The 22,855-nt window shown below is 45.4% G+C and overlaps 1 protein-coding gene across 6 annotated transcripts in view; it reads right to left on the bottom strand.

Moving 5' to 3' along the window:
* Positions 1-22,855, bottom strand: part of CDC14B (cell division cycle 14B) — a 420,083-nt gene that overhangs the window by 237,386 nt on the left and 159,842 nt on the right. For all 6 annotated transcript variants that reach the window (XM_086961162.1, XM_086961163.1, XM_086961165.1 and 3 more), the window contains exon 6: positions 14,438-14,504. In XM_086961162.1, coding sequence (XP_086817288.1) covers positions 14,438-14,504 — 67 coding nt within the window. The remainder of the gene's footprint in view (positions 1-14,437; positions 14,505-22,855) is intronic.

The raw sequence follows: 22,855 nt of genomic DNA, 5'->3' as shown, positions 1-22,855 counted from the left end.
ATGGCCATACTCCAACAGAACACACTAGACATGACAACCCTCATTCCCATGCACACAATACAGCAAAGAAGCCAGACAGCTGGCAAAGTGAGGCCAAATCAACAGTACTGCCTTGAACCACACCAAAATACACTCTAGAACCATGTAGATAATTATAGCCTACTGCAATACAGTGGGGACAGGATACAACAGCCCTTGGCCCTCTGGTGTGCCTACCTCTCGTGGGAACTGATCTAGGGGCACAATAGTTATTGACATTAGAGATAGGGCCAAGACAAGGGAGGAAGATTCTCCAAGCACTGCTCACACTTTAAATGGAGGCAATAAAATGTGATGAAAATGTCTTTCCCACAACAGTCCAAGTCTTCCATTCTCCAGCAGAACCAGAGAAAATGCAGAGGTCTGGCAGAAGTTAGTTTACAAAACAACCAAGCCTTAGGCCAGTATCATAAATTATTGCACACTGACAATTAACTGATTTCAGAAACACCATGAACACTACAATGTTTTAATAATTTATACAGCATTGCCATGCTCTATAAAAAGTTGGCACTTGCTCGGTTAATCAGAAACTTACAAAGCAGGCAATAACTTTGGTTAAACATATATAGATCTTTCTCCCACTCTAAGGAGTGTATTAAGTAATACACCTTTTAACCAATTAAAGCTCTTGCTTTTCAAAATGCCAATAAATTTCGATTTCACAAATGTCAATGTTTGTTTTTCCTATATTCAGTGCAAATGTAATTGGAAGTAGGTTATTTGGAAGCTAGTCAATGATCTTGTGCAGTCCATGCGCTTCATCTTTGTCCTTCCAAGCTTACACATGCTTTTATTTTACTTTGTTCATAGATCTGTTCATAAATTACTTGAACAAGCCTGGGTGACAGTCTTGCAAGGAAGCCATTTCTTGATAGTGTGGAAGCTGCTGACTATTGTGTCATCGCAAAGGCCACCTTCTTGGCTACAATTGTAGAGAAAATTCCAACTGCTAATATTTCTGCCCACCACCTCTATTCCCATTTCTTATTGGGAGACTGACAATTCAGCTTTGTAGCGGGCCAAGTCACAGAAAAAAACACAATGATGACTAACAAAGGTTTAAAGATCCCAGAATCCTGGAGGGCTGTCTAACAAGGGCAACTGATATGTCCGATCTGTAAATGGGCTGATTCAGGGATTATCTAGATAAGAGTGCCCAGAGTAAAATGCCAGGATTCTTTAGCACCCTTTACTAGAGTTACAGTGTCTTAAGGCTTCTTCAATTTCCTGGACACTGTTAAAAATCTATATTTATCCATCACGTCAGGAGGCGATGGGGAAGACCGGGGATTCTGCTGATGTACTGTGGATCTTACCTCAAACATGAAATCATTTGTACGATACAAAAGAGCTCAACAAGCAAAGCTGCCGGCATCCAATTGTGTATTACCTAGTTTTACTTAAGCCAGAACTAACTATTCCTAATCATAGCAGTGGTGCATTTAAAAAAAAAAGAAATATATTTAGCATATTTTAAATGGTGCCAAAATGCGCCTGGAGTTTGCAACTTCCAAGCTGAGCTTGCAGACTGACTTATACAAATGGCACGTAGTGCACATATTCTGCTTGCAGATCACAAACTGAGCAGGTGACAACACTGATTCACAAACAAATTCAAGAAATCTGTTAAAATATTTGCAGACTTCTCTAGGCTTGGAAATGTTTGTGAACTTAGACAGGTGCGCACACCCCATGCAATATATTTTTTTATTATTATTTTTCTAATTTCGAGATGGGAGTTTTGAGTTTCCTCCTTCGTGTTCACCCCCCACATAAGCTTGCGGTGTTCTTGCTATGCTCTGCCTCACCCCTCCAAGGGACCCCAAGAGAGCTCTGAGACTCTACAAAGATAGTACTTTAGAACACAAGGGTAGACAATCTGCTCTTGGTGGGGTTTCCTGGAAAAAAGAAATGCAAGGTGATGCACAAGAGAACCATCTCCCACTAGATTGTGCTTTCATTAAAATCTGCTACGCATTAGCTAAAAAGCAGCCTCCGAAGGACTGTGTGCTCATTACACTATGGCCAAAGCTGCTAAGTACCGGCACGCAAAGTCTCTGTCCTAGACACAGCTATGTGGGTGTTTCTCCTTACATTTATGAAATACTATTGCCTGGGCAGTCCAGTTCGCTGAGAAGGAAGTTTTGCCTGCTCAGTTCTGCAGGACTTTCAGGTTTCAGTCCATCCACAGACGCACCTCTAATTAGGTACTGCTTTAGTATGCACTCAAAAGGTGAGTAATCTGTGGCTTGAAGTCTATATCAGAAGAACAATGTAATTACTTTCAGTAACACTCTTTCTGGTAGAGACTATCTAGCTGCAGATTTCTTACTGATGTTCCCACGCTCCTCATTCTGTGAGTGTACGCTATCCATTAATTACATCAAAATTCTAGGAATCTGCATACTGATCACTCCAATTTGTTTTGGAGGCTCTGTACCGGATTCGCGGAAAGTCTTGAAAGCAAAAGGCGCTGCGGGCAGTACTTCTTGAGTGTATCTGCATCTGTGCGGAGCCATACAGTGCCATCTACAAGTGCGTATAACTACTGCTGAAGAGTTTCCAGATCCATTTGGATACCCAGGGTATATTAAACAAGCATTGGCATAGCCAATAGGTCTCACCTTTGGGACCTTATAAATGTTTAGACAGAGCTATTGCCTCGCACAAGTGCTCATTGGAAACAGTGCAGAACACGCACGAGTTTCCCAAAAAGTCTGGATTGATTTCAAGAGGTCACTACAAAGCAGCGCTTGCGCGCTGCGTAGGCGAGAGCTAAAAAATGTGAATACTATCTGTGATTCGCCATAGCGGAGGAGCTGCTGCAGATTTAATGATTGTTACTTAATGCAGAATAAAGCTGCTTTAACAGTCCAGTTTTCCTAAGTTACAGTCCTTCAAAAAATTAACCAGAGTGGGCACGTTCTTATCGCCAGAATGTCTGCCCACCTGCATGAAGCCACTGCACCCCACTTACCATTGTAAACCCTTTTCACCCTCTCCATCCTCTAAGGGAGAAGTGCAGATAGATGGCACTGATTACACAAGGGCAAGGTAGGGGCACAGATCACAGTTAAAAACACATGAATTTCACACAGGCAAGGCTGAGGACATTTAACAGAAGGGCATAGTTGCACTGCACACAGGCAGGGCTAAGACATTTCATATAGACAGGGCAGAAGTGCACTTCACACATACATAGGGCACAGGTGTCCTTCAAACATTGACAGCTGTGTAGGAAGGGATTCGTTTCCTCCTGTCGTTCCTGTTTCCAAGGAAATCGAGACCGCAGATGTGGCTCGCGTGTGTTTTTAAAATACGATTACCAAGATTGGAACTCCATAGCGATTTATCGTGAGATAACGGAGACCGCGGATTCGGCTCCCAGTCTCTTCTCCTTGATGTGCAGCGACTACGCCTTAAAGAAAAATGTTGTTATATATTCCATTTTGGCCTGAAGAATACTGAGAGCGGGCTGCGTTTTTTTTCTGTGACACGCGGCCAATTTGAACAACTTGCCCCGCCTCACTCCCTACGTCCTGATGAAGACCCCGCTTTAAGGTCTTATGTGTACCTAACCCAAAAATTGGGGGTTGAAACGTCGACGGATACCAACTTGAACCAGCTTGCGCTTCCAGCATTAAATATAGTAATATATATATGCTGCCGGCATGGTTATTTGACATTGTATTGAGCATTGATTGCTTTGATTGTACTACTGGCTATTCTTCCTAAGCCAGATTGATCTGTTGTATATACTTTATGATGCATTAATTGCTTTTTTGCACGAATGACCAATTTTGCACATTCCTTTCCTCACATCACTGTCCTTCCCACCCACCCTTCCCACTCCTGGGGCACTATTACAATTGTATGATTACAAATGATGTACTGTATCTAGTTGAAAAGCACATTGTGATTAAATAACAGTGTGACAACTTTGTCTCTCATACATATTAATAATTATATTCCTTTTAATATTGTGTGTTGTGTACAGGGACCCCTCTTTCTCTATGTACCTTCAAACATAAAGGGCAGAGGGGCAATTCAAACAGGAGGGCAGAGATGCACTTCATAGAGGCAGAGCAGAGGCACATTCCATACAGACAGGGCAGAGGGGCATTTCACACAAGCATGGCGTATGTGTGTGTTAAACAAGCAGGACAGTTGTATAATTCAGAAAGGCAGGTTAGAGACATTTTACCCGGGTGGCAAGTGGATGCACATTTTACACTAGTAGGCAGAAGTTCCTTACGTCCTCGTGGGGGAGACACGTATGCGGAGGGTTGAGGCAGTGGCCATGGAAATGTGCCCTGACAGGGAGCACTCCGGCAGAACAAGGTGCTACTTGCAGAAAACTAGAGTGAGAGAACAGAGATAAAGTGTGTGGACAGTGGTCTAGTTTACGGATAGCAGTAGAGCGTAGGGATAGTGGTTGAGTGCGGGGCGGTGGACGAGTGTAGGAACAGTGGCAGGTATGCGAACAGGAGTCAGTGGTAGTTTGCAGGGACAGGGTATAGTATTATATAGTGACCTACGAGAAGTGGAGGACAGTTATAGAGTGTGCGGTGTGCGAGGAGGGGTAGAGGTAATTAAAGTGGTGCACTGCAAGGACAGTAAAGTGTGTGTGAGTGTGCGTAACAGGCAGCAAGGACAGACAGAACACTGTCAAGAAACCAGACAAGGTGGTAGGATCAAAATATACTGTCTAGCCCGTCTATAGCTAGAAGCGTGTCTATGGTAGCGTTCATGCCAGACTGCACGGAACACATTGCGAACATGCATGCCCCAAAGCAGTCAGTGAGTTTGCAGTGGAGTTGGGAACTTCTGGCAGTGCCACAACAGCCCACTGCTTCAGAGCAAAACCTTATATTTACAGCACAGCAATTTGATAAAATGAAGATTGCTAATGGCTCAGTATACAAGTCACGTTAATTAAGTAAATAAAAGAGGGGGTGTGGCCTGGCCGAGCACAAAGATGAGGGCTTGACTTAGGAGATCTGGTGCAGCCGTGCTTCTAATGCCGTCCAACACCGTCTCATTGATGTGGTAATCGCTGCTGGCCCCCTGCGCATGCCTGCTGCTCGCTGGATTGTCTGGAGCCAATCGATGCTGCAGGACACCGCCCTATTGCCTGCGCGGGGCCTCTCGCTGGCAGCAAGCTGACACGGACGTCAGAGCTCCCGCAATGACAGGGGTTGTGGGTGAGCTCGAGGGCGGAGCTGCAGCCGTGACAGAGCGGCGCTGCAAAAATTGAGGCTGCTCCGGGGTTAGACGCTGAGTTAAATGACATACGCAGCTTGCGCGCTACGTAGGCAAGGCCTGTCTGTAACAGTGTTGGAGCCAAGCGGAGCATTTAGAGGGAGGCAAAAAGAGAGCAGCAGCTCCAGTGCCCGCAGCCAGTCAGCATGGCGGTAAGCAAGCCACGTCCATCTCCCGCACACCTCGCAGCCCTGCTGCGCACACTGTCACACGAGCACTGCACACCGATCACAGACAGTCCATGGGAACCAACACAGTCCATGTACAGCGTTTACTTTCCGGGAGCGAGCAGCGGCGCCATATGTTTCCAAAGCACGAGAGCGATAATTGGAAACAGATGGTGCTGCTGCTCGCTCCAGCAAGGTAAAAACCATACATGCACGAGGGCTCTTTGTAAACAGTGTAGAACATGCACGAGTTTCCAAAAAAGTCCGGAGTGATTCCAAGTTGTCACTCCAAAGCAGCGCTTGTGCGTTGCGTAGGCGCGACCTAAAAAGTGAGGGTTCTACAGCTAGAAGTCTCTATCAGCAAGGGTGTGTGTAGCTTTAGCATAGCAAGTTTAAATAAATGTAACTATTTATCTGGGAATACCAGCTTTTGAAATACGAGACCCTTATGGGGTTTAGCAAAGGCTACAAAAAGTTGATTAAACTTTCTGAATGACTTATTTCGGTCAATATAGAACATAAGTGCTATTAACAGCAAGAGCCCTTTTAGCTAGCCTGGCTACTGACAAAGACTGGTAGCTCAGTGATTTGGTTGGTGTGGAAAGGTGAGACAACCTTAAGTAATAATTTAGAGTTAGTGCGAAGTACCCTATCTCTGAAAGTGAATGTATGGATCCTGCATTCTAAGGGCGTGTAGTTTAGGATATGTCTAAGCAAAGTGATGCTAAGAAGAAAATCGACTTGAAAGATATTATAATGCACGCAAATGGAGAAGCTCAGAAGGAGGGCCCATAACTTGCAAGAATACAACATTTGAGTTGCAAACAGATGCAGGTGTTTTGGTTGAAGTGCATGGGGGTGAGGGAGATCAACACGGTTTAGCTCTTCCATGCCTTAATAACAGGCACTCTAAAGGTTGATGAATGCTTTCTTTTCTGAAGGTACATTGCAACTGCAGTGAGATGTAATTGTATGAAAGTATATGCTAACCTTGCTTTATAAGTATAGTCCTGCAACAAAACTGTAGAAGAGTGCATAAACCTCTTCCATTTGGCTGCGCAGCAAGCACGAGTAGTACGTCCAGCAGAATTAACATGCATTCTTTTGGGAGGTTAAGGTACCTATCCTTTAGGATTGACATGACGGAGACCACCCTGATGCTGTTGAGAAGGTCCTGCCTTTTTGGAAGCTTCTCAAGAGGGCTGACTGCCATCTCTAGAAGCACAGAATATCAAGGTTGTTTTGCCCATGTTAGTGCAACTAGGATTAGAGTCACAGACACCTGTTGCATCTTTATGACAACATACAGGATGAGGAGAAGAGACAGAAAAGTGTTAGCAGATAACCCCGATCAACTGATCCATAGTGCATTGCCCTTGGAATTTAGGTCGGGTGGGTGGTAAGGGTATCTGAGGGCAAGATTTTGCCAGTTTGCATTTTCGGCAGTGGAAAACAGATATTTTGTCGGTGTCCCCCAACGATGGAAGTACTTTTGAAGGGCTTGTGGGTTGAGTTCCCACTTGGGTTCCTATTGATGCACCATGCTGAACAGGTCCGCAAATTCGTTTTCCAGTCCTGGAAAATGCACAACCGAGAGGGGAATTTTGTGATTGGCTGCTCAATGCCAAATCTCCTGTGCAAACTGTGAAAGCTGTGTGTGGTGGGTCCCGTCCTGCTTGAAAATGTAGCAGATTGCCATCATGATGTATATCATGTTGTCTATCTTTATTAGTGCAGCTTTGCACTACAGAATTGTGAGAAATGCTTTGGCCACTGCGTCACATCTCTCCCAACCGCTGCGCCATACCTCTTCCACAAAAGTTTTTATAGGGTTTACATGGTACACTTCATACATTTGGATAACACTTCTTTCAATTACATGTACTCCATGGTTAGCGATTGAGACATGCGCATGTTCAACCCGCTATCTTAACCTGAACTGCATCATACTCCCCCTTTTTTCATGTGTTACTTCAGATGAACATCTATTCTTGTACCTTCTTCTGTACCCTTAGCCTCTGCTGGGATAGTATTGTCCATAGGTGACTTTTCGTGTGAGTGGGTGCGCAGGTGTCCGGGAACACCGGGTCTTGTGGTGCCACGTGCTGAGTATCAGGGTATGAGTAGTGTCTGGATAGGCTGCCCTCTCAGGAATGCCCGAGGTGGGTCAGGCTCGGAGTCTTTGATACTAATCATCAATGCTTCCTATGCCCGGGCCAGGTCCAGTTTATATAATCCCCGTTTGCCTTCCCACACCCTTCCCTCACAGTATGCCCATTTTCCAACTCCTTATGCCAGGCAGAGAATCTAGGCCCCACTGGGGATTTCCATTTTTTTGTATTTTAACCCCTTAAGTGCTGCTGACGGCCAACGGTCGTCAGCAGCGCTACCTCCCCAGTGCTGCGCACGACCATTGGACGTCCATTCAGCACTGGTTCCAATGGACAGCGCAGCACTGGGGAGGGATGTTTACACGCAGCTAAGGTGTTAATGTTTAGTCAGCATGAAGACCAGGTCTTGGAATTTGCTGGCCATCTTTGTTTTGGAGGTGTGGGGAAAAGGGGCAAGACCAGACCATGTGCATCAGGTTGGACCCCATTCCCTGGGACGTCTTTGGGATTTGATTAAGAAGATTGCCCCAATCATGTTCGGGCATGGGAACACCCAGGGCCTTCCAGTTGGTGCCACAACCTCTCCAATGGGAGGTGCAGGTCTACCCTAAGGCCCTATACAGGGATGCAACATCCTTGATAGTTCTCATGGAGAGGACCAAATACTGACAGCACTTATGCAGCTATGGCTCTGCAGTGCCATGGCCTAATATTTGCGGAATACGGAGTGAACCACCCTGTGGAGCAGGAAACGACAGTGTGGGAGATCTGAGCAGAATTTGCCAAAGGGTAACAGTACTGCGTCCCTAAACAGGTCATGCCTTGTGGTTTCTCCGACAGCTGCCCATTCCTCCCCAGTTCCCTCCATGCTGTAGCTCCAACAGCACTGTGCTGCGATAGACACTATTGCAGTGGTCTTGAGCAATCTGGCGTGCAGGGCGATCGTGATTCAAGAAGTTATAATGCCCAATAGTTTCATCACAGTTCATACAGTGATGGGACGGTGTGTCTTAAAGAGGAAGCAGCTGTTGAATGCCCTTGCTCTCTGTATGGTTTGAAATACCTTTTATAGTTCGGCATTCAGGACTGATCCTAGGAAGTGTTGAATTTGCTGGGGTTGGAAATGCAAGTTTTTCGCATTGATGGCGAAGCAAAGTTTGTGCAGGAGTGTGTGTTAAGCAGTTAAGCACTAGGCTCTGCTACTGCGCTTTATCAGTCAATCATCTAGGTATGGAAAACATGAATGGCATGTCTGTGCAGTTGGACTTCCCAACTGCCTGGAACTCGGTAAATTCCACTGGGGCTGCAGTAATCCCAAAAGAAAGAGCCTTGAGCTAATGCCGTTTTCCACTTACCACGAAGATAAGGTACCAATGGTGGATCATTCAGATCCAACCCATATATGAAGTCATTTAGTCGGAGGAAACCTTCTTGCAATATGGCCATGTGAATGTGTTCTGAGGTGAACTTGTTCTATTTTTGGAGGAAGAGGATCAGCCAGGGTGCATCATCCTTTAGGGCATAAGAAGAGTAGGAAAGTACCCACATGGCTGCCCCCACGTTTTGACTGATACATAATGTGATTTTGGCTGAAAGTGCACTGGGTTCATGTCCCCACTACCAGAGCTCTTTCCAAAAAATATGCAATTGTTCTCTCATTTGGCAGAACCTTTAGCACCCTCTGTAAATCCCTACTAAATGGTATCCTGGTACCTAGGGCAATAAAGATGGTCCCTAAGGGCTGCAGGACGAATTTTATCACTCACCAAACACATGCAGGCCTGCATGTGCAGGCGGCGTATCTTGATGCAGATAAAAGTGAAAACAAGACGTGTCACACATCCCTGTGTGCCATGTCCCCTACCGCTGCATCTGATATTTGTAAGTCACCTCTACAGCAGGTCAGAGAGCCCTAAGGCAGGGTTTAATATTATATGGGAGGACCTATCTGCATGATAAGATATACCCTTGTGCTGGTCAATCCTATTTCTGCTAGTGCAAGAGGCAAGGGAAGCAGTCTTAAATCATGAACTGGACACTGGTGAAAACATGTTCCCCAGATACATGAAGGTTTCACTGAAAATAGGGATGTTTAGTAAAACATCTTGCCTTAAAAAAAACCACACACGGGTGCCAGTGTTGGACTGATCATAAAATGCACTCCGAGGGCACCTTAGAGCAGCCCCCTGAAAACCTAACAGCCTGTGGTGTGCTTGCTGACTGAAATCTGCCAGTCTGCCACCGGAGACATGTTTCTGACCCCCTAGGGTGGGAGCCTGTTGCTCTCAGGAGGTTAGGAACAAAAGCCTGTCCAGGAAGTGTAGAAGAGTGTAACATCCCCTCCCACAGGATGACCTGCTGATTTACCTCCTTATGGTGACAAGCAAAGGAGGCGCTGCGGTTGCAATGCAAATCTGGCTCCCCTAATTTGAGAGCGAGTACTCTGTATCTATGACTCTGTAGTCATCTCAATGAAAGGTCTAGCCCTGTGTGGGATCCCATAATGGGGTCTAAATGCAGGTTTTGGTGTGGGGGATTGTAAGACGATTGTAGGCAATGTGTATGTCTTTTTAAATTTTACCAAGATCTAATCGATCCGTGGGCTGAAAAAATGCTCCAAATTGAAGGGTACATTTAGGTGGGTTACTCCTAAAAGAGTGTTCTATTCTTAGGTATGTCCTTAAGTATGGTTGGGTAACTAACAGACCTTTCCATCTTGGAGAAGGTTTTTAGGAGGAAGTCATAATCATCCCTGTGGAGTGGATCTGTACCAGATGAAGTTGAGCTGCCTGCTGTATGACAGCACGGTACGAAGTGTATCTGATGGGGAAGACTTAACAAAGGTATAGCTCAAGATTTGGGTAATCCTGTGTGCTCACTACATTGTCTTCGCAAGGATCCTACACCCCTAAGGTCTAAAGAGCTCTTTTTTGGGGCCGCAAGGGCTTCCTGGGTCAGAGTCGGTGTCCTGTGTGTTAAATGACTGAGTTCATAGGGAGAAGAGGTGTAGCTGTGGTAAAACGTGGCACAAAGTAAGGAAGGGTGGTAGCTGTGTAACTCACTTTTTTTTAGGTCTTGGTGGTGGAATAGGCAGTGATGAAGAAGGTTCTTCCTTGAAGGCTAGGTGTTGTTTCTTTGGAATGGCAAAAAGGGCTGGAGCTGGGACCTCTGAGTATTCTAGCTGTGTCCAGATGGATTAACAGTTTCTCATCTTGACGTCAGCATGTCTATCCAATATCTATCCTTCGATCGCTCTATCTCAGAGGAGTGTGCTGGCTCCTTGGGCTCGGGTTTGGCCCCGAAGTTGGCTTGTAGACAGAAGGGGATAGCGGTGTTGAGTGACATTAGATGACAGGAGTATGCAGAGCTTGTGTATCTACAGCCTCACATGCTCTAAAAAACTATGTATATATATGTATTTGCCTTTAGCAAAACTATTTCCTGTTCAATAACCTAATGTTCCAGCAGGTTAGGGGTGTCGCGATGGGGGCCTGCTTCTCCCCAAGTCTGGCGTGTCTCCACATTGGACTGTGGGAGGAGCGGGTCCTCGGGGGCACCCTTAAGGAAACAATACAGGAACATGTACCCATATATCTAAGGTACATTGATGACCTATTTATGGTCTGGAAAGGGTCACTGGAAGAAGCACAGGATTTTGTTAAAGAAATTAACAACAATGGCTTTAATTTAAAATTCACCTCACACATAGACGCAAGGTCAGTGGTATTTCTTGACACTGTAGTCTATATAACAGATACTGGTATAGCCACTAGGTTGCACAGGAAACCAACTGCTGGAAATACCGTATTGCATGCTTCTAGTCAGCATCCTCACCACCTGATCAGCAGCATCCCCTTTGGGGAAATGCTGCGGATCAGGCGAATAAGCAGTACGGATGCAGATTGTCAGAAAGCCCAGGAAGAAAGCATGGCACGTTTTCTGTCCCGGGGCTATTCTGCTAAAACCGTACAGAGAGCGATAAATCGATCAGTATCTATCACGAGACAAGAAGCATTAGCAGTTAAAGACAAACCCAGTGTACAGGTAACAGGAGATATCACGATAAAGCCAAGGGTCATTATTACATACAGCAGACAATACAAGGAAATCCAGTGGATTTTCTACAAGAATTGGAACCTAATAACAGGGGATCCAGTTATTGGTAAATCTATCTTGGGTAAAACCAATATCACATTTAGAAAATCCATATCCATGGCAGATAAGTTAGTATGTAACTTTCTTGAAAAGCCGGTTTCGGATACATGGGGGGCCCTCGGAGGAGGGTTTAAGAAATGCACTGTCTGCAAAGCATGCAAGAACGGGTGTAACAAAACCCAATATACGGTGCCTTTTAAAAGCGAGCCCGTACTGATTAAAAAACGCATGTCTTGTAGTACTGAATTTGCAGTTTATGTGCTGCAGTGCCCATGTGATCTCCGGTATGTGGGTAGCACCCGCCTGCCGGTGCACAAGCGGGTACTGCAGCACATGAGGGCCATCGTGGGGAAAGACCAGTCATACCCGGTGGCCCGCCATTTTGAAAGTCTGCACAACAGTGACCCCTCAGTCCTATTGTATTACGCTATTGATTGTGTCATGCCACTCAAGAGAGGAGGGGACAGAGATGCAAAGCTCCGATTATTGGAGACCAGGTATATAATTGAACTGGACAGTAAGGCCCCGCGGGGTCTGAACGCCAGTGAAGATCTTTATACATGTCTTTAGTTTTTGAGTAACAATATACCTGGGTTAGAATTGGCTAATATGATGTACGAACTTTGCCCTTTGCACCTCATGTCTCCCTGGAAGCTTTTGAAAATATAAGGATGGAATTGTGATGAATAATGTCTGGCAAGTGGTTTTAGCATGGTAACATCTAAGGTGATGTGAGGATAAATAAGAATATGAGAAACCTCCCTCCACACCCTTTCATGATTTTATAGATATACACACATTTTTGAGTTATTATATACACTACTGCACTGTTTTGCACATAGGGTTAGGGTTAACGCCGAGGAACATACAACATACAATTGGAGTTCATATGAATTGTTTTGGAGAATAACTTTTTTTAATGCCCTGGATTTTCTGTTCTTTTACAAAATAATGGTGTCTTTTAATTGGATATGCACATGATTTCCAAAATGGTCTCTTTTTCTACTATGTTTATTAAGGTTTCTATAGAACTTGATATTTATTGTTAAATTTTGCATATAACTTCTGCTGCTAAGTTGCAATTTTAAATGGGAGGACTTTTATATTAATGGACACTGTCTTTTATTGTAAATAATATATAAATAAATGATTATTAATTGTTTTTATGCATTTTCCCATGTTTTTCTATATTGTATAATATTGTATATAGAGGGGTTATTTATAATTGCGTACTTTTGCACAGCAGATATTTTGCACAGATCATGACTTTTTGGCACTTTAAACTGTGGCACTATGCCATTTATTTAACATCAAAAGGACACCTACTATAACTGTGAACAGTAAGGGGTTAAATAGGGTACGCCAAGAACATGCAGCGCCACCCCCTTTTGGGCTCCTTAAGTACCCTCATTGATGTCAAGCAATGTATCATGTGATCAAGCCTCTGGCTAGAGGCGAAACGCGTCATGCGGGCTTGCTCTGTGTTATTCGACAAACTGGAATAAAACACTGATTGCACCAGATCTTGGGTCTGACTTGTTCGTTTTTGAAAAGCAGTCTGAGCAGGATTGACTGTGATGCAGCGGCGAACGAAGAGTGAGGATATATATATATATATATATATATATATATATATATATATATATATATATATATATATATCAAACATCTAAACGTGCTTGCGGGGAATTGTGGTGCTAGTCAGTGGTCCTTTTCAAAAGAATTTAAACATAATCCATCGAAGAAAAGCCAGTTAACTACAAACACCAGCAAGCTTAGGAGTAGCAGTTGACCTTCGTGTCGCCCACCAGGGGGGCCATCTCCAATAAATTAAGCAACAGACTGGTGTGAACACGGACAGCGTCCCCGTCCTTTGAGAAAGGCTAAGGTCAGCCAAAATGCATCAGGACAAGAACACGCATCTTTTGTAATAAACTGCTAAACTTCACAGTGATTGTGTGCGACTCAATTCGTCTCCTTTGGGGGAACAATGAAGATATATATATATATATATATATATATATACACACACACACACATATACATATATATCTCCAGCAGTTCCGTTGCGTCAAAACCTGTGCCACTTGCAATGGCAGGCTGTGGTAGGTTTGCAAACCCTTACTACACCAACACACGAGTCGTAACAAACCAATCCAAAAGGACAACACTCCTTGACAACACATGATGTGTTTAAAAGACTATTGTTTTTGCATTCACACTACTCGTGAGCAAGGAGCGGACGCTCCGAAACGCGTAGGGTGACTTTGCTGGAATAAATCACGCTTACGAAAGTTTGTGACAACGCGTTTGTTGGAATACATACATATGTAAAAAAAAAAAATTTGAGCATTTAGCTGCCTCTATTTAATTTTGAGCAAGCTGACAACTTAGGCCAGCCAACATGATTTGCTTCTCAGTGGTGTGCAGGCCTGCGGCTTTCTAGAGGTTGTTGAGATACATTTATATATCGCATAAGTAGAAAATAAATGCAAAAGCAGATAAGTACAAATAAAAAGTGAAAAAAATAAAGAACACAAGAGAAACAATTATAGATATATTTTAAAAATATATTCTACATAAAGCAACATCATTGACATTTATCAGTAATAAGCAACGTTCAGAATTACTGTATACATAGAGTAACAATTAAACAGCAGTTTGTTTAAAAAAACAGACCCATAGATACTTTATACTCGCCTTCTGTATTGCATGTAGGGAGTCAAGCAACGTGAGATGAAAACTACAATTGCCAAAAGCGGCATCCCTGTAAAACAGGCACACATTTCAGAATTATTTTTCCTTTGTCAAAATGGTGATTTAATTTTACATTTAGTATTTTGTCCAATATGCAAACTTTAAGTTGTAAATATCACAAATATTAACTGTATGTGCTAAACACAGATTAATGGACCTCATTCAGATCATTATGAGAAACAACACCTTTATAAAGCATTTAATAATATAAATACACACACACACAAACGTGTGCACTCTTTAAATCAACTCTATGGTGGTGCATTCTATAAATGTAGGATTCTTCCAAAGAAGTCAGTAGGTGCCATGCCATGAAATTAGGAAACGATTGCAGTATTTGGCCAGGTTTGCTTGTTCTCAGAAAGTGCAGTTGCCAGAGTAAAAGCATGAGCCAATAATTCCGGTCAATTGACTGAAAACCTTTATATAGCCCTTCATATTCCTGGCAAGGTCAAATGGTGCTTCAATTTGCAGCAGATATCGTGTGCCGCTCTATTTTAGTGTTTACTGACGTCACAACTAGAGGGTATTCTAGATATTGACATCAAGATATATCTTGCTTGAAATGGTGTTTAGTGATATTTTTCGGTCTGCCGTTCATTAAAAATCAAGCTATCTGAATAAATGGAATACTTACACATTTCAGAAGATAGAGTACATGGACATCCATCCTTATTTGCATTAAGAATTTGGTACAGACTTGCGTTAATGTATGTAGACCGTAGGCATGCTTTATTGATCAGTTTCACTCAATCCCAGATGAGCAAATAAAGAGGCGAGAAAGTAAAGCTATACATTCTAAAAACTCAGTGGAGATGCGTGAAGGACACTGACAGCTCCTTCAGCACATGGTTAATGCTGCCCCTCAACCTGGGTTCATGACGCTGGCACACATCCAGTGACCTAGCAAGGTCGGGAAGCACACTAATGTAAGCAGTCCTGCTGTAACGAGCATATGCTCTCCCGCCCTTTCCTCACACACAGCTAGGAGTATAGGCTGAGCACATTTGAGTGGATGTTACTGCAGACATCACAGGACTTGAAGCGGTTGTACCACTTCTCAAGCAAAAGTGGGGGTCAGTGGTTATGATGGTCTCATGCATGTGCTACCAGAAGGCTCACTTACGAGGATGTCAATAGTTACACCATGGAGCAGAGGCATACAGTGGAGCTGCTGGTGCTGAGGGGCACAGTTAGAGCACTGACTGTCTTGGTGCCTTCAGTAATATTTACAGTGTCACTCTGGTTTACTTCAAACGTATGAGAGCTCCAAGGGAGTGTGTCACATACTTGGCACCTTGGCCCCCCCTCACTTCCCTCTTGCCCTGTTTGGAGAAGGAAGTGCATGCCTTTTTTTTTTATCTCAGTCACATGTAGCTGTTCTGGGTAGGGAGCAGTTTTGGATGCTGCTACTCTTGATGCTGTGCTTTTGCACTGCTGCAGATGCATGCAAAGTTTCCATGAGGAATCCCTTGAAGGAGATGTTAGTCTCCATACCCTGACAGAAAAGTGTCCTGCTTGCCTTCAATAACTACGCATAAATTGCTCTGGTCAGCATACCTTCACTTACCCTCTTGGCACCTCGCCTCAATGTCCGTTGGGGGCTTTGTGGAGGATTCTACTTCAGCATCGGAAGAACAAGCTACTTACCTACGGTAACACCTTATCAGGTAGAGACTATCTAGCCGCTGATTCCATACCTTAGAATTTTCCGAAGGCGGCAGACTGGATCCAGAAACTTTGAGCTTGCGCGCCTATAGGTGGTGTCTTCAGCTCTGCATTGTCCGCACTGGAAGTGACATGCATGGTGCCTTTATAGGCGCCACCCTTAGTATGATGCTACTTTCACAATATTTCCACGCCAGAAGCACAAAGCCACAAAGGATGCTGATGTACTAGTGTGCAGACAAAGGATTGTCAAAGGACATAAGGATTACCCTATGTGGAGACATCTGTTCACAGAGTGGGGAGGATCGGTTAAGGAAAATGCAGTTAGATATTATCTCTACCAGATAAGGGGTTACTGAAGTTAAAGGTTGTTCATGTGACGGAGACTTCCAGCCAGATTCCTTACCCGACTGTCCAAGCAGTAGTGCTTCGTAAAATTGTACAGAGATACCCACGTTGCAGCCTGAAAGATGTCCAGGATAGACTCCACAACCAAATGCAGTAGTTACAGCCTTGGCTCTGGTGGAACGAGCCCACAAGCCATCAAAAGGTTTCTTCTTGGGCTGGGCAGGGCTGTGAGAAAGTGGCTCTATATATACTGGACCAGAATAAGGTACAGTGTGTATAGAGTCCACAAACACCAGAGGTATAACAGGAGGCTAAAGCCAGGTGTTACCTTACTCTCTAAAGTGGTAGCTTGGTCGAGCAGTAAGGCAGTACCAGAGGACAGTGTAAAGCATTTGTTGTACACACTCGGTCAGCAAAAGGTTTCACACACTCAAAGACTGAACTCCAGGCCAATTGTTTTTATATCAAAGATATAGTGGTTTTAATTCTAGAACCAACAGGTATCAACATATACTGTTCTCAATGTGAGAGGTCTCAGAGGAGTACTTTGCAGAAAAGCAATAAACTTTGTAAACACAATAGGTACATGGGTTGCAGTAGGCAACAGAATTCTACAAACAATTTAGCATTGAGCTCAAGGGATTTTCTTATATAAACACTGTTGATTACTTTGTAGATTATTTTGGTAGTTCCAGGACTGGCTCCTAGATTCAGTCATGGGGTCTAAGCTGAAAACTGTTTAGTAAAAACGTTTTATGTATTGCAGTGATTTTTCAGGAATATAAAGCTATTTTAAAAGTTCACACTTCGAAACTTTTCAACAGAAATCTGGCAATGTTATCCAATGGGAGAAAATTCAGGTTGCAGGTAAAGTACAAGCTTGTTACTTTGGTAATCCAGTACTGGGCTCCTGTGTCCAGCACTGGGGTCTCAACTTAATTTCGTTTCAGTATTTCGTATGATTTTAAAAAAATATTTCAAGTTTTCAAAAAGTAGACACTTCGAAGAAATTTCATAGAAAAGCAGACAATGGATTCCTATGGAGAAAATTCATGTTACTAGTAAACTCGGTAAGGATTACTTTTGCGGTCAGTACTGGGCTACAAGGTACAGTACTAGCTTCTCTCCTGATCACAGGTGAGTACTTGGGAATACGGTTGATTTTATATGAATATTTTAAGTTTCCAAACCAGTCAATGTTATCCAATGGCAGGTAAGTGAGTTACCGGTTTCCAGGTGAGTACTCGACTGGTGAAGTTGTGATTCTGGGCATAGACTCAGGGGTCCCCCAGGGTCAGGTAGGTACAGTTGGTTCACCCTCAGCGGCGCAGGGGCGGCCGGGTGCAGAGGTAGTTAGGCCCAATGTTATCCAATGAGGGACAAGGGGCCTCCAGTTGGTGGCTGCTGGCTAGCAGGCCCCGCAGTGTGGGAGCTGGGCTCCTGGTCACTTGCTCAGGGCAAAGGGGGAAGCAGGACAGGGAAAAGGTGGCACAGCCAGCGGTACTCTGGCGGCTGGGTGCAGGGTGCTTTTGAGCCGTCGGGCGCTCAATGTTATCCAATGGGAAAGGTAAAAAGTGAACAAAGGGTGCAGGCTCAGGCGGAGACTATCCAGGCGCGGGCAGCACTTCGAGAGGTAAGTTGGGATCTTGGAGCGCAGGTAAGTGCCCCAAAGGGAGGCACAGGGGGCTGTAGGGCGCCGGGGTGTCTTTGGGTGTCAGAAAAGCTTACCCTCAGCTGGTCGCGGTTGGGGTGGCCCCTGATTCTGAGTCTGCAGGCGTCGTCTGGTTCATCGAGGAGGGTCTTTGAGCACTGGACTTCGGGTCCCAGTCGCCGGGGGGACGTCCTCGTGGTCTTGGATCACTCGGGCACGGGCTCGGCTGGTGCAGAGTGGGCTGGTCCGGAGCTTCCTGGCTGGCACCAGGGGGGTTGGTGCAGCAGAGGCTATGCTGATGGGAGTCCCAATCTTTAAGAGGGTCAAGGCAGGCAGGTCCTCTGGGTGTCCCAAGGTTGCTGTCCGTAGGAGTCGCCGGGATTTAGGCAGGAGCAGGTTCCAGGGTCGACAGGCCGGTAGGCCTGGGTCCAAGTCAGTAGCTGTCATCCTGTTAGCAGCTGCACGGCGGGCCTTCTTCTTGATCTTTCTTCTTTTCTTCTCGGGATCTGAGGAAGGAAGGTTCAGGGAGCCCCTAAATACTGAATTTAGGGGTGTTGCAGGTAGGGCAAGGGCTGGGACCAATAGGTCCCTGCCTGGGGTGGGTACACCCCCTAGCCTGCTCCTCTCGTGTGGGAGTGGGGCAGGAGCCTAGCTGTGATTGGGCAGGGCTCCCCATATTCAAGATGGCCGGAACCCCGGGGTCGTGCTTCACCTCGTCTCCCCCACCTGAGGGGTGGGGTTGGCACAGGCTGGCACACCCCCCTTCGTGACAGTTTTTCCCGCCAGTCTTCCCGCCAGAGTAGAGGCCAGGACTAGTGGGGAACAGTTGCTGGGTACAGCAAATCATCTGGAGAAACTCACAGAGGCGGCATGCCTTTAAAGCTACCTCCTGTCCATCCCGGGGGAGGAGACCTAGCACCTCGCCCAGGACCTCGCATTGGTGCAGGCCCAGGAGAGCGGGGGGCTCTCCACCCAGGGGTCCAGCAACATGTCTGCTGTGTGGCAGCCTCTGCAGCCACTCAGCCATACATGGATTGTAGGTTAGGTTTTCAGGGGGCATCTCTAAGATGCCCTCAGCTGCATTTTACATTAAATCCCACACTGGCATCAGTGCGGGTTTAATGTGCTGAGAAGTTTGGTACCAAACTTGTCAGTCTTCAGTGTAGCCATTATGGTGCTGTGGAGTTCGTAATGACAACCTCCCAGCACCATATATTCTTAATGGCATCACTGCACTTACAGTGCCCAAGAATGGCCCTGGGTACTGTAGGGGCACAGGGCTCATGCACCTGTGCCCACACCTGTGGCATAGGGCACCCAGCTAGAGGGGTGACTGAAGTATGACAGGGCAGTGGGTTCTGGGGGGTGCCATGTCGACTTTTTGTTTAGTTCTGTACTTAGACACTAACCCTGCAAAGGCAGTGTGCGGGTGTCAGGGTACAGTGCCCCTGAGGGTGGCACAATAAGTGCTGCAGTCCTCAGGGTGTCTTCTCAGGGTACCATTTACTAGGGGCTGATAAGTGGCCAGAGATGCCAATTTTGTTTTAGTTTCAATACAGTTTTAGGGAAGGAGCACAGGCCCTAGGTACCTGGTTGGCAGGAACCCAGGGCACAATCAGTCAAAGCACATCAGCAGTTCAGAAAAAAGTGGGGGCATACCAATGAAAGAAAGATGGCACTTTCTCACAAGGGCACAATCCATAGTGAAAAGCACCGTGTCTGCATGGCCTCCTCTTCTTCGCCCCCTACAAAGAGCAGATTGGCCACCAAGAGCTCTCTGGTTCAATTAATGTAGAACTACAATGCTCTTTTTGGGTCTATAGAAGCATGAGGCCGAGCAAAGGGGTTACCACTTTTGGCAGAAAAGAGGCATGTGTTCTCAAAACCAGTTTGTCTGGGGGGAAAAAGTTGTGTAAAGATGGTGCACAGAAAGTGCTTGCAGCTCACTAACCCTACTGTCCGACATATTGGCCACTTGAATGGCTGTTCTTTTAATCAACAGGCATAGAGGGCAATTGTGCCTAAAGGGCGAGCAAATTGAGAAGGTGAAAAGTAGGTTCAAGTCCCACTAGAGCATGATTAAGGGTTTTGGAGGGAACATCTGCTGTAGTTCTTTTAGAAAACGAGTCACAATAGGTGACATGAACAGGGAGGGCTGATCAAGCAACCACAATAACACCGATATGGCTGAAAGCTACCCTTTAACTGTGCCCAAAGCAAAGCCTTGCTGGGCTAACGAGAGAACCACCAACAAAACATCAGATTGTTGCAGAAAGGGAATCAACATTTGTGGAAATACACCAAGCCAAAATGTTGTTCCAACGGCACCTATACGGTATTCCACCTTTCCTACGCGGTCATTACTTGGTATTATCATTACTACGCATATTTTAGTTCGCAGATGCCATTACTTAGCATGCATTTACTACACATAATGGAGTTACTGTGCAAATTAAAGTTTTGGGGTACAGGGGTATTTTTAGGGGTCAGGGTGGGTTAGGGTTTTGGGGTGTAGGGGGTATTTTTAGAGTTCAGGGTGCGTTTAGGTTTTGGGTGCTGGGATATTTTTAGTGGTCAGGGTGGGATATGGTTTTGGGGGTAGGGGTAGTTTTAGGGTTCAGGGTGCGTTTAAGGTTTTGGGGTGCTGGGGTAATTTTAGGGGTCAGGGTGGGTTTTGGGGTGCATGGGGTATTTTGAGGGTTTCGGTTGCGTTTAAGGTTTTGGGGTATTTTGGGGGTGCAGGGGTATATTTAGGTATCAGGGGGTTAGGGTGTAGGGGTGTCAGGTATTTTTAGGGTTCAGTGTGCGTTAAAGGTTTTGGGGTGCTGGGGTATTTTTGGGTTTCAGGGTGTGTTTAGGTTTTGTGGTGCTGGGATATTTTTAGGGGTCGGGGTGAGATAGGGGTTTGGGGTGTAGGGGGTATTTTTAGGGTTCAGGGTGCGTGCCATGGGATAGGTAACTATTACGATACATTTTTTGTTTTAAAGTACCAATAACGTGTTGTAACGGTATGTGTAATAAATAACTGCGAAGTAAAAGCATTTTTAATATATTTGCGAAGTAATGGTATTTGCGAAGTAAAAACTTCAAAATAAATACCTGTGGAGTAACGGTATGCTAAGTAACATCATATATTCGCCTATACTGTCTTGGTTGAGGGACGCCTGGCTGCCAGAATGACTTCAACCTGCCAACTTTCGCTGCTCAATCTCCATGCATAAAGGCAGAGCATGCACATATTCGGGTGCAGGAGCCTGCCCTCTTGCTGCGGCAGTAGATCTTCCATCGGAGGACCGATGTTCATGAGTTTGGGTGCCATACTCCCGTTCATAACAAAGCCACCAGAATGATTTGGACCCTGTTGTGACTGATCTTCATGAGCCCTCTGGGCAGGAGTGGTTTAGGCTGAAAAGTGGACAGGAGGCCTGAGTGCCACTCAAGAGGACAGGTCGGAGCGAGAGCTACCTTGGAAACTCCAGTGCGCAGAAGTGCTAACATTGTGTGTTTCCGGCACTGGCAAATATAACTAACCAAGGTTCTGCCCAATCTCTGAAAGGACCTTGCACACCCTCCAGATGGAGGTGGGGCATTCGTGATCAGCTAGGCATCGACTGCCTAGTTCATCCCCTCTGGCATTCAGAGAGCCCACCACATGTTGAACCACCAGTGAAATGCTGACATTCCAGCCATATCAAGAGACACTGGACCTCTTGGCAAGGGGCCACGACCCCACCCCGTCTGCTGGTTGGAGTACCACATGGCGGTGGTAGTGTCCGTGAACACCTAAATCAGCCTTACCTTGATGGAAGGAAGAAAGGCTTTCAATGCCAGTTAGTCTGCTCTCAACTCAAACAGGTTTATGTGGAGCAGAGATTCTGTCGGAGACCAGAACTGATCTTCACCTCCCCCAGATGGTTGCCCCAGCCCAGGAGTGACGCATCTGTCACTACATTCAGCTTTTGGTGGAGAAGGGAGAGTGGCCTGTCGTTGACTCAGTCACGGTTTCAAGCCACCAGTGCAGGTCTTTTGCCATTCACTCCGATATCTGGACAAGGTTGGCAAGATTCCCCTAATGCTGCGCTTACTGGGACTTCAGGCCCCACTGCAAAGCCTGCATATGCCAATGGGCATGTGTTACCAGAAAGATGCAGGAGGCAGGCAGAGTTAAATTCATGCCGAAGTATTTTATAAAATGTGGTTGCCAGGACTGTCCTGTAGCTTTGAAGAGATCACCGGTGCAGAGTTTTTTCAGGCCCAGGATATCAGACTTCTCCCTGTTAAGTTTATAATTTGTAACTCCGACGTATTCGTCTGTTGTCAACAGTAAGGAGGTTGGGGTGCATTTTCGGTCATATTTAAAACAGTCAGCATAAGCTGTTATCTTCATTAAAGTATGGAAATGCCAGTGATGGAAGGATTTGTTCTAATCTTGTGGAGTAGGGGCTGCAGGCTCAGTATAAATAGGGAAGGAGAAAGGGGGTAGCCCTGCCTACTACCTCTTTCTAAATTATAGGTAGGGTACAGTGGACTGACGGATCTCAGTTTGGGCAAGGGACCACTATGAAGAACCAGGACCATTTTTGTAAAGGTTTCACCTAAAGTTTCTTGCAAAATGGACTCACGGAGAAACGTCCAGGTTACCATATTGTACGCTTTTTCAGCATCTAGGGTAACCACTACTATTTCGGTGGTCG

This window comes from Lissotriton vulgaris, chromosome 3_1 (assembly GCF_964263255.1).
Source record: "Lissotriton vulgaris chromosome 3_1, aLisVul1.2, whole genome shotgun sequence".
In the NCBI taxonomy this organism is placed as follows: Eukaryota; Metazoa; Chordata; class Amphibia; order Caudata; family Salamandridae; genus Lissotriton; species Lissotriton vulgaris.
The sequence above is the reverse complement of the archived record's forward strand: the minus strand, read 5'-3'. Positions and strand labels throughout refer to the sequence as shown.